Source organism: Eulemur rufifrons, chromosome 23 (genome assembly GCF_041146395.1).
Source record: "Eulemur rufifrons isolate Redbay chromosome 23, OSU_ERuf_1, whole genome shotgun sequence".
NCBI lineage: Eukaryota > Metazoa > Chordata > Mammalia > Primates > Lemuridae > Eulemur > Eulemur rufifrons.
This window is the reverse complement of record NC_091005.1, coordinates 4,693,071-4,705,422: the sequence shown is the minus strand read 5'-3', so window position 1 is coordinate 4,705,422 and position 12,352 is coordinate 4,693,071. Positions and strand designations below refer to the sequence as shown.

At 58.4% G+C, this 12,352-nt stretch overlaps 1 protein-coding gene across 1 annotated transcript in view; it reads left to right on the top strand.

Moving 5' to 3' along the window:
• CNGB1 (cyclic nucleotide gated channel subunit beta 1) overlaps positions 1–12,352 on the top strand; it is a 69,268-nt gene that overhangs the window by 17,641 nt on the left and 39,275 nt on the right. The window contains exons 11-14 of the mRNA XM_069497848.1: positions 788–863; positions 2,329–2,365; positions 8,758–8,914; positions 9,526–9,738. Coding sequence (XP_069353949.1) covers positions 788–863; positions 2,329–2,365; positions 8,758–8,914; positions 9,526–9,738 — 483 coding nt within the window. The remainder of the gene's footprint in view (positions 1–787; positions 864–2,328; positions 2,366–8,757; positions 8,915–9,525; positions 9,739–12,352) is intronic.

The window sequence follows — 12,352 nt, the reverse complement described above, 5'->3', positions numbered from 1 at the left end:
GAGAGACAGAGCCTCACGCTGTCACCCAGGCTGGAATGCAGTGGCCTCATCAGCGCTCACTGCAGCTTCAAACTTCTGGGCCCCAGGGATCCTCCTATCTCAGCCTCCTGAGTAGCTGGAACTACAGGCACATGCTGGCTACTTGTTTTGGGTTTTTTTTTTTAATTTTATGTAGCAACAGGGTCTCACTATGTTGCTTAGGCTGGTCTCGAAATCTTGGCCTCAAGTGATCCTTCAGCCCCGGCCTCCCAAAGTGCTGGGATTTCCAGCGTGAGCTGCCGAGCCTGGCTGTTCTTCCTTTTAACAGCTGTGTAGTGGTGCTCCATTATATGGATGTACCAGCTTTTATTTAACCATGCAGCAGACATTTAGGTCTGTTTCCGCTCTTTAGCTGCAATGAATGGTACACATATCGCATAAGTAAACCTGTAGGCTAAATCAGCAGAAATGGAGTTACTGGGCCAAAGAATACTTGCATTTAAAATTGGGATCGATGTTGCCAAATGCTCCCGCCCCCGTGGTATGTGAAAGGCCCACGGGGCACTTGTGGGGTCGGGGGGATGGAGGAGCCTGAGCTCCCGGCCGGCGAGGCCTGAGCAGTTGGCAGAGGCTCACCTAGGATAGATGAGGAGGAAGCAATGGTCTTCGGCCTGGAGGACGGGGTTCTGGCTTCCAGCAGGCTCTGCCTTTTGGTAGGCTTGTTATCTGCCTTGGGAGGGAGCTGACTCTGGCCTCAGTTTCCCCACAAGCCTTTTTACCTGGACACGGCCCACTCTCCCACCCACAGGTTGGTGGCGTGGGTCCTGCACAGGCTGGAGAAGGCCCTGCCGCAGCCAGTGCTCCACGGGAAAGCGGAGGAGCAGGTGAGTGCCGGGCCGGGGAGTGGGGCCCGGGCGGTGTTGGTAAGGGTGGGATGGCTGGCCTGTGTCCCTGGGGCTGGAGCTATGGGGCAGGAAGGGAGCTGCAGAGGGAGCCCAGCCCACACGGCTGCCTGTCTGCACAGCACATGCTCATCCCACCCATGGTGACGGTGACGTGCTGGCCCAGCCTTGCCTGCCAGGAGCTCGTCAATGGTGGGGAGGTGCTTCCGTGGGGGGAGCAGAGAGGATGCAGGCCACAGAGGTAGAGCCTTTCAGGATCATCAAGAAAGGCTTCCTGGTGGGAGTGGCTTCCAAGCATATGCAAAGGTCCAGAAACAAAAGAGACTGGAATGTTTTGGGAAGAAGTGGAGCTCACAGGAAGCCAGCAGGCCCTATGTGCATTCCTGACAGCCTGGGGTTGCAGCCTGGGTGGCCAGGGGAGCAGGGCCTCTGTCACCCCCCTCCTCTCCTTCCCTAAAAACCTGGCCCTTCTTTCTCGGTGACAATTGGACATCTCCATAAAGGCACCTGAACTGGGAGGCGGGAGGCCTAAATCTCCCTTCTGGATGCATGACCTTGGCCCTGGCCCTCTCAGAAGCTCGGTTGTCCCACCTGAGCAATGGGCTAACGGTCCCCTGTTATCACTCTGGGCTATGAGAATATAGGAACAGAGTTCTGTAAACAAAGATGTCCAGGCCCAGAAGAGAGGGCGGCCTGGCCAGGGCCTGGGCCTCTGGGTCACTCAAGGCCCCAGCTTGGCTCTCCTGAGCAGGTGGCCCTGCTGTGGCTGTCTGGAGGCACCCCCACCTTGCTACGCTCTCCCCTAATTCTCCCCTCCCCTAATTCTCTCACTGGCGCTGGGCACAGCAGGGACCCTCTTCTCCAGTTCATGGGGCAACTGAGGCTCAGCGAGGTGGGCCAAGTCACATGGCCGGAGTCAGACCGGGGCCTGGGCTGCTGCAGCCCCATGCACCTGGCCCTCCCCCAGGGCTGGCTCCCAGGGAGGGAGGCTGCGGAGGAGGGGCAGGGAGCCTCAGGACCCCCGTGTGCCTGCGGCCTCTGCAGGTGGCAGAGGAAGTTCAGCTTAGAATTTCCCGGAGGAGGAAGGGGGCCTTAGGGCAGGGACAACGGGTTGAGGATGTTGCCCTCAAGAGAGGGGGCCTGAGGGCCGGGGTGGCCAGGGGAAGGTGTGGAGCTGGGAGCTTTGAGGCCACCCTCCAAGGAAGGCGGGAGGGGTCTCTCATGCAGAGAGTTCCAGGCAGGGGCTGTGCCCAGCAGCAGTCCTGGCGGAAGGAGGCTAGAGCGAGGGCGGACCTGAGGCAGGACAGCGAAGCAGGGAGGAGTAGGCTGAGGCTCTGGGGTCTTTGGCAGGAAAGCCCCTCTTGCTCCTGCCTGCGCGGGCTGGGGGTTGAAGCAGGGATTGTGGCAAGGAGGCCACAGCAGTTTTTCCTCTTTTCTCCCGAAGCAGGAGCCCGACTGCCCTGGGACGTGTGACGTGCAGAACAGTGAGTGGCACACTAGCGGGTCTTGGTGTGCATCTCTGGGAGGGTTGCTCGGTGTCCTCGGGTCTGAGCGCCTGGGGGCAGTGGGGCAGTCCCTGGCCCGGCCTGGACTGACACGGGGGAGGGGCACAGTCGGGGTCTCCTGGCCTGGAGCTCTGCAGGCCCCGCCTCTGGTCAGCCCCAGCAGGTACGAGAGCCAGACGGTGGCTGGAGGGCCTCCTGGGCCTGGCTTCTAGCTCCTTTCTATCCGGAGAAAACAGCCAAGGCCAAGTCAGAAGGGCCCCCCTTCCCGCTGGCAACCCCCAGAGAGAGCTCAGCCCACCTCCCCCTGGCAGTGGGCAAGTGGGTCTGGCCAAGCAGAGTCCTGCTGAGGGCAGAGGGGCGAAGGGAAAGGGGTCTCCCTGGAGGAACCAGACCCCACAGACTCCAGGTCCCTTGAGCTGGGCGTCCCCCTCACCTGCAGCCGGGTGGGGCAGGTATGTGATGCGTTTCCTCCCAGCCCTGAGTCAGGACTGGGGACAGAGGACTGAGGCCAGGAAGGGCCTAGAGGCAGGATCTGCTCTAACTTCTTTCCGTGGCCTCCGGAAGGCCTGCACTGGGCGTTCCTTCGTTCGTCCGTTTAACAAATAGTTACGGACGGCCGACTATGTGCCAGGCCTGTGATGGGCTGTAGCGGTGAGCAAAGCAGAGTTCAGGGCCTGGGGGTGGTGGCATCCCCTGTTCCATCCTGGACCCCAGCCCTGTGACCGTGGGCCTCAGGATGTCCCAGGATTGCCCCACTGTGTCTGCGAGGCTGTGCCCAGCCCCAGCCCCACTGGGCCGATGGCTGGTGGTCTTCATGAGCGCTCTGAAGCTGAGGTGGCCTCCGTGTCCTGGGACAGTCAGGCTGGCCAACTGTGGCACTCGGGCCTGACAAGGGTCCAAGGGAGGCGTCATGGTTTGTGGTAATTGTGACAATGTGAGGAGGAGGAGAGCCTGCCAGCTCAGAGCAGGGCACACTCGGTCTCTCATGGAGCTCCTGGCCATCTTGGGGCAGACAGAGCAGGGACCCCCATAGCTGTAGGGGCAGGCAGGGAGCAGAGCTCAGAGAACTGAAGAAACCTGCCCGAGGTCACACAGCACATCTTGTGGAGCGGTCACTAGAGTCCACCTGGCCCGGCAGCAGCTGCTCAGTCAGGCAAAGGTTAGAAAAACCAAAAATATTTCCTGGGGCAGAGACCCTCCAGGGGCCAGGCCTTGCTCTGAGGACGGGGCGCCCAGGCCCCTCTGCTCCTCCTCTGCTCCCGTGGAAGGAGCCGGGGTCCCCAGCCAGCTGTGGTCCGGCCTCCGCACAGTTCCCGGAGCGTGTCATGGGTGGGCACAGGGGTGGCCGCGAGGACAGACCCAGCACAGGGCCGGGAGCCCACGTGCATTCGTCTCCTGGGGCTGCCAGGACAGCAAGACTGATTCTCTTACAATTCAAGAGCCAGAAGTGCAGACTCAGGGCGTTGGCAGGGTTGGTCCCTTCTGAGGCTGTGACAGGGACACCATCGGTCCCGTGCCTCTCTCCCCAGCCCGGCCTCTGGCGGCACTGGCAGTCCTCGGCCTTCCTGGGCTCTGGCTGTACTCCAACCCCTGCGTCGTCTCCACACGGCCCTTTCCTCTGTGTCTGCGCGCCCGAGCCCCCTCTCCTTTCTTTTATAAGGACGTCAGCCACTGGATTTAGGGCCCACCCTAAATCCGGGATGATCCCACTTAGAGATCCTTAGCTTAATCACGCCCGCAAAGACCCTATTTCCAAATAAGGTCACATTCACACGTAATGGGGTTAGGACTTGGGATTATCTCTTTGGGGGACCCTAGTCAGCCCACGACATGGGGAGACTCTGAGGGTCTGGGGGACGAGTGTCCCAGGCCCCCATCCATTCGGCCATCCTGTCACTGGCTCATTCATCCCCTCCGCCTGTCCACCCGGCTGCCCACCCTCTGTCTTCTCCTCTGTTCCAGGGGCGATGGCAGCTGGAGGCCTCTGAAACAAGGGAGAAGGGATCTGGGAGCGCGGTGGACACACGGACGGATGGAAGGACAGAAGGATGCCCTGAAGAGAAGACCTCCCGGGGGTGGGGAGGTGGCCACGGGCTGCCCCCCATTGGAACCCCTGCCCCTTCCCCACTGCCAGGCAGGACCAGGGGAGCCAGAGTCACCTGCACCGGCCCCAGATCCTCTCCCCAGCGCCTGGCAAGGGGCCAGGGCCAGACTGGAGCAAGGGAAAGGCCAGCCCCGGGCAGCCTGTGAGACTTAGGCTAGAAAACAGGAGGACTTCCCACCGGGAGGCTGGGGGAAGCTCCATTGCCAAGCACAGTGGCGCTCGCCTGTAGCCCAGCTATTCGGGAGGCTGAGGTGGGAGGATCGCTGGAGCCCAGGAGTTCAAGGCCAGCCTGGGGGACAGAGAGAGACCCCATCTCTGAAATATTCTTTTTAATTAAAATAAAAGGCCCATGGAGGACCCTGACATTGATGGTCTTTGTGAGAGGACACCTGCACAGCCCTCAGCGTGGCGCCCGACACAGTCATGGGACAGTTTCCCCAGAAGAGGTTCTCCTTGGGCCTGGCCACGTTCTCTCCCTCGGAGGGTCGGGGACGCCCAGTGGACAGCTACACACGTTGTAATTAACATTAAGGAAGCACAAAAAAGCATAAATCAAACGTGCGCTGGCATGATATCATTGCATAGGACAAAGCTTGTTTAGGTTTTGAGAGCGGGTGGACCGTATAGGCTGTGGCCGGGGTGTGGGGGCTGCGGAAGGGAGGAAGTAGCCGGGGGGCCTGAGCCGGGTGCCCCGGGGCCCAGCTGGCCCACAGATGTCTTTGCTTTAGCCAGGGAGTGATTGGAAAAATTAGAATTAGTTGTGAACATTTAAATGTCAGGTGGCTTTATGTACAAAAAAAAAAACTGGCTTCTTTTGAAAACTGGGCAGACCTGGCTGTCATGGGCCCACACTGTGCTCGTCAGGACAGTCGGAGCAGCAGCTGGCACCCGCCCCGCTAGGCCTTTGAGTTTGAGACCCCACCAAGGCCTCAAACAGCCGATGAGGGGAGGGCAATGCCCATAGGTAGAATAAAGTGAGCGAACGCCTGAAGGTACAGGAGGGAGGGAGTGTACCGGAGAGTGGGGGGCTGTGCTTCAGCTCATCTGCAGCCCAGAATCCTTAATGCAAAAGCTACAACTAGAAAAGTTGGGGGCCGGGCGCGGTGGCTCACGCCTGTAATCCTAGCACTCTGGGAGGCCGAGGCGGGTGGATCGCTCGAGGTCAGGAGTTCGAGACCAGCCTGAGCAAGAGTGAGACCCCCGTCTCTACTAAAAATAGAAAGAAATTATATGGACAACTAAAATATATATATACAAAAAATTAGCCGGGCATGGTGGTGCATGCCTGTAGTCCCAGCTACTCGGGAGGCTGAGGCAGGAGGATCGCTTGAGCCCAGGAGTTTGAGGTTGCTGTGAGCTAGGCTGACGCCACGGCACTCACTCTAGCCCGGGCAACAGAGTGAGACTCTGTCTCAAAAAAAAAAAAAAAGAAAAAAGAAAAGTTGGGGCCTGACTTTAGAAGATGAGGCTGTCGGCAATGGGGAGCCATTGAAGGTGGTTGAGCAGGGGAGTGACTTCAGAAAGATCATTCTGGGGCTGAGCAAGCATCTGAGGCAGGGAGAGCAATCAAAGCAGGGCCACCTCTGAAGCACCTGGTAACAACTATGAAGAATGTCCCAGGCTGGGCACGGTGGCTCATGCCTGTAATCCTAGCACTCTGGGAGGCTGAGGTGGGAGGAGTTTGAGACCAGCCTGAGCAAAAGTGAGACCCTGTCTCTACTGAAAATAGAAAAATTAGCCAGGTGTCATGGTGTACCCGTGTAGTCCCAGCTACTTGGGAGCCTGAGGCAGGAAGATCGCTTGAGCTCAGGAGTTTGAGGTTGCTGTGAGCTAGGCTGACACCATGGCCCTGTAGCCTGGGCAATGGAGTGAGACTCTGTCTCAAAAAAAAAAAAAAAAAGAATGTCCCACCCCTAGATCTTCAAGACTACGGGGAGCCTGAGAATCTGCTTCTTTGAGAAGCACCCACCTCCCCAGTTGATTCTGATGATGGGGAGGGGCTGGGACCATACTGTGAGAAGTGCCCGGTGCGTGAGTGGTTTGGAACGGAGCCAGGCAGGAGGAGATGTGGGCCTGGACCAGGGAGGGGCAGGGGGACGGGGTTTCACAAGCCAGGCCTGCCCAAGAGGACAGAGGCTTGGAGCCAGGGCTTTGACAGTGGCCCAGGCTTGGCCTAGGAGCTCCTTCCCCAGATGAGGCTGCCAACTCTCACTGGCTGGGGTCAGAACCCCATTTGATGTCCCCGAGGGCAGAGAGGTCGCTGACCAGGAGGTGGCAGTGCTGACCAGATAGAGCAGCAGTTTCCCCGTGAGCCGGAGCACCCAAAGCTCCCAGGCACCTGGCAAAGGGGAGAGCCGTGGACCAGACACCTGCAGGGCGAGGCTTGGAGCTCCAGGGGCAGGCCAGCGGCTCCCGCACCAGGCTTGCGGGCCCCTGCCAGAGTGCCCCATCCCCGCCCAAGGCCACCGTCTTCTTCTCAGAGCTATCGAACCTTTAGCTATAAAATCGGTATGGTATAGGGCATGTCCCAGGCTGGCTGCAGAGATGAAAACAGGAAACTCTTGTGAAATGCTTGTTCACTAAATAGGACCTAAAAGAAAAGGTTTGTGAAAAGGAAAGCAAGTGTGTAAGCAAGGACCACATCAGCCCTTAAGGACAGCACCCATCACGGAGTGGCCGCCAGTGCCAGTGAGACGCTCGCGGGGCATGCTTATCACCTGGGGTGGCACGCCAGGGACACGGGAGTCAGGAGACCTGGCTCTGCCTCCAGCTTCCTGTGTGGCCTTGGGCAGGACACTCAGCCTCTCTGAGCCCGCTCTCTGGTCTTTAAAATGGGGAGAGTATGGCGAAAGCTAATGAGCTCGCAGGCAAGGGGATGCTCTGTCCCCTGGATGTCCTCTGCTATGCCCAAGCAGGGGACAGAACCCCAAGGGGCTGCTCAGAGAGAAGATGCTACGCCGTTGCTGGACAGGAGCACAGAATGACACGCACAACATGCCGAACCACCGGATTCGGGGTCTTGCTAAGAGGAGCCTCCCTGGTCAAACCCCAGGGACGTTTTCAGGGCAGGGGAGCCAGGGCTGACCATGCAAAAGGCCCGTTCAGGATGCCTGTGGGGGTTTTCCTGGAGGGCAGGCAGCGCCTCCTCTGCGAGACAGGGCTGATATCTGTACCCAGAAGCTGGGAGCTCTGCCCCTGGTGCATGGGCAGCTTCCCTTACGGGAAAGTATGTATCTGTGTCTCAGTTTGCTCATCTGTAAAATGGGGCATAAAATACAAAAGGGAGAAAATAAAATGGGGATGATAACCTCAAAAAGCTGATGTGAAAACTGATGGAGTTAATCCATATAAATCACTTAGCACAGGTCCTGGCACATAGTAGGTATCAAAAATGTAGCTGTGGTTACTGTTACCGTTGTTATTATTATGCTACACCGTGAGCAGTAACTTCCAAAGTCACAGGGTGAGACTTGCGGTCAGCTTCCATTTAAAGTCAGCGTTACTGATTCACGCTTGGCTTGAGGGCCACCAAGATGCCTGGAGCTTTTTGGGAACACCTGGTACCCAGCCTATCTCCCCGTTTCTCCCCGACAGCCTCCTGGGGGTGGGCTTAGGTTCCCGTGAGGCACCTCTGCACTTTCTATGTGCTTGAGCCAAGCTCACACGCCCAGAGTGTTTTCATCGTCAAGGACCAGGGTGCACGGAGAAGGGTTGCAAGTTACAGACTCCTCTCCGAAGGTGGGACCGTCCCCATGAGAAAGTCAAATTCGCTTGGAGGGTGGAGCCTCTAGGCCCAGGAGAGAGAGGACTCCCGGAAGCAAGTGCTGAGCTTACTGGTATGCTGTCACCAGGGGGCGGCATCGAGAGGAGAGGCGGTGGGCAGGCTTTCTCTGCAGCCCTCAGGACAGTCCAGGCCACCCTGCACCTGGGTGGAGCAAAGTGGGCCCCAAGCCTGGGGCTTCTGGCGTCACCTGTGATGCTGGGATTAGAAGCGTCGTTTCTGCTTCTGCACAAACCTTTGAGGAGCCCCCAGTGAGACACGAACTTGATAGACCGTAATCAAAGCTCTGTCTCAAGAGGGAAGAGGGGAGAAGTAACGGAAGGAGACAGGGCAAATGGGCGTGGGCTTCAACCCGTCACCTGAGCACGGATCTGGTTGCCAAAGGTCCCGCTGATAACGGTGCCACTTCCCCACTGCTCGTGGCGGCCAAGGCCAAGCCCACGCTCCCCCACATCCCACAAACGGCTCCTCCTGTGTCCCCTGCAGTCAGCATCCTCCCCGGAGGGCAAGTGGAGCCCGACCTCGTCCTAGAGGAGGTTGACCCTTGCTGGGAGGACGCCCACGAGAGTGACAGCGGCAGCCCGGTGGGGACAGAGGTGGTTCCAGCTTATGAAGAAGAGAACAAGGCCATGGAGATGCCCAGGTGGGGAATCAGAAGGCCCTGAAGAAAATGAGTCGTTGTGTGAGAAGGTGACAAGCATGCAGTGCAGGATCCCAAAGGCCCGGAAGGGCACAGAGCAGGGAACGAGCCTGCCCACCCCTGCCTCAGACTGCCCTGCCCTCCCCGTGGGTACAGCGGCCACCAGGTTCTTGCATGCTGCTCCAGAGACAGTCTGGGCATAGGCAAGCACGCAGCGCCCCCACCCCACCTTTTTCTTTTGCACAGAAGGTAGCCTATCGCATGTACCTACCTGCGCCTTGCTATATTCAGTCAACATAGCTTGGGGTCCTTCCGCATTCAATTATAACCTACATTGCTAAGATGGGGAAACTAAGGCCCAGAGAGGGTCAGAGGCTGACCTAGGGTTTCCACCAGGACAGCAGGGGCTGGGACAGACCCCTCGTGCAGGGAAGAGAGTGTGCTGCTGGAGGGAGCCAGCGGCTGCTCAGGTGGGGCTGCCCGGGCTGGAGGGCCTTGGTGGAGAGTCCAGGCCCAGTCTCGGGAGTCACAGGATGTCGTACAGAAAACGGGAAGGAGGTGGGTTCTGGGGGCAGCGCCAGGTGGGCTCACCTGCTGCCTCTAACCCAACTCAGGGAGCTGCCCCGGATTGAAGAGGAGAAAGAAGAGGAAGAGGAGAAAGAGGAGGAAGAAGAGCAGAAAGAGGAGGAGAAAAAGGAGAAAGAGGAGGAGGAAGAGGAGAAAGAGGACAAAGAGGAGGAAGAAGAGAAGAAAGAGGAGGAAGAAGAGGAGAAAGAGGAGGAGGAAGAGAATGGAGAGGAAGAGGAGGAGGAGGAGAAGGAGCCTGAGTAAGTCCCTTGTCCCCTGGCTAAGGAACGCCCCAGGGAGGGGGTTCTAGTGAGGGACTGCAGGGCTCCTGGGGTGGGAGCTCCTGCCCTTTGTTCTGTGCTGTGTGCCCTGGGCTTTGACCAGAGAGGCTGGGAGAAGCTGGGGGTCCCCCGCTGTGCTCATAACGACCTGAGAGTCATATGACCCACCACTCAGCCCCCCACACACATGCACACGCACGCATGCACACGCACACGCATGCACACACGCATGCATGCAACCTCTGTGAGGGCTGGAGCTTTTGTCCATTGTTTTCACTGCCAGGTCTCCAGAGCCTAGAACGGTGCCTGGTGCACAGTAGGCACCAGATAAATGTTAGTTGAATGCCTGAATGGACGCGTGGGTGGACATGTGCGGAGGGCTCGCGGCTTCCCCATCATTGACAAAGCCACGGCTGTGTCCCCTCTGTGCCCCACTGAGGCCAAGGTTGCCGCTGATGCCCCTAAGGCCGCCCTGGATTCTGCTCTGTTGCCCATTAACGGTCGATTCTCCGCCAACATCCATAAAGATTTCAACATTAAAACACACAGAAGAGTTCAGCTAAAATGAAAGCTAAGAAGTGGAGATCAGAAACCACTAAGAGGGAGAGGCTGTTGGCAGCGCGGCGTGGACGGGAGGGGGGGCAGGTGAGCCCCGTGGGGGTGGAGAGCAGGCAGCGGACGCCTGGGTCCGGAGTCGGGAGCGGGGAGCTTGGGCTGCAGACGTGATGTCGGGATTCTGGTCACAGACGGCACCGGAAGCTGGGGGGCTGCAGAAGGTGCCCAGGGAGCGAGCGTGGCTGGAGGAGCAGCCCGAGGACCCGATTAGAGACAGGGAGGTGAGGAACCCGAAAGGACTGAGGAGGCCCCCCCAGTGAAGGGGGAGTGAGAAGAGTGTGGGGCCTAGAGGCCAAGTTAGAAAGTGTTTCAAGGAGGAGAGGCTGCCTCAAAAGCAGGCTGTAAAGGCCTTGCACTTGATTTCCCAAGAGCAACAGCAATAGGGAACCATCGAAGGTTTGTGAGCAGGAGAGTGGCGTGATCTGGTAGGTGTGTTGGGGAGAGATTGAGGCAGAGGGAGCAGTGAGGCCGTTGTCATGGATCAGGTGAGAGTAAGTTACCCTTTCCCTCGCTCGAGCCGCTGCGTTATGCCCTGTCCCTGTCACTCTGCCCACCATGGTACCTCCTGGCCCACATCCTTTCTCCCTGACCTGTCCCTCTGGCCATGGCCTGAGATAAGATAACACCGTGGGTGTCACGAGCACAGGCTTTGGCATCAGAAATGCCACTTTGCCCCTATCTGCGAGTGACCTGGGCAAGCGGCATACCTGCTCGGGGCTTCTGCTCCCGCACCCGTCAAGCGGGGGATGACGACAGCCTCCTGCAGGGGGGCCATAGGCCGGCAGCGACGGCGGGAGCGGTGGGGCCTGGCCTGGAGTACGTGCCCCATCTGCACTCACTGATCTTCTTGTCCCCACTGAGGGTCTTTTTAGTCCCCATCAGGAAATACTTCAACCACGAGAGCAACACAGGATTTCAGAGCTGGAAGCCTGTTCGGTGTTGTCTGCTTTTAGTCCACCTTGCTCAGTTCACATATCATCTTGCCATCCTTGACAGGAGGCCACACAGTCTCTCCTTGCTTACCTCCAATGACGGGGAGCTCACCACCTATCAGAGGTTGTCTGTTTCATCCACATGCACCTCCGACTTGTGAAATTGTTCTTACACCAAAACTAAGCTTATTTCCCTATGATTTCTATAACCCAGTCCTAATTCTGCCTTCTGGGCACCCTCCCCCCAACCCCAGGAAGGCGAAGACCTTAGAGGCTGCCTGGTTTCCTCAGTGCGGGCTGTTTGCCCACTGCCTTCTACCTGCCTCTACGTGGGGTGCACAGCTGAGTGTCTCCTCCACGAAACTCGTGCACCAACACGCAGGCCTGAAACTCCCGTGTTTGCCCTGCTCTTGAGCCGAAACACCCCCGAAGGCCAGTGATCACCTGCGCTCACACGTATGCATGGGCACTGACTGCATATATGTTCTCTCAGTGCAGTACACACGGGCACACGCACGTGCATGTCTGCACTGTACACGTGTGCCAGCACACGGACACAAGCCACACACACTGGGTTATGCACACGCTTACCTGTATAGCCGTGCACACACTTATCTCCACACATATGCTGCATATATGCACAGGCATGCGCAGGACGCTCACACGCGTTCACACACACGTGTGCACACAGGTACACATGCATACACTTGCACATAGCCACACGACAGCCTTGCAAACATGCCTACGCACACCAGCACGTACCTACAGCGTTACCCACAGATGCTGTAGGCACCCTCACCTTCACACAAATGTTCACCCAGAGTTCTAAACTCAGGGAACCTTTGGGCCCCAGGCCCACGGAGGGACAAGGGCACAATGGTGACAGAGTGAGTGATCCGAGGGCCCGGACCGCAGGGTGTGAAGCCTGGGGCAAATGGAGCTGGGCTGCCACTGGCTGGGGAAGGATGCTCTTGGCCAGCTTTGCAGAGGCGCAGGTTACCGATGACGTGAGAGCCCTGGTAACAGGCAGATGGTCGCCTAGCGAC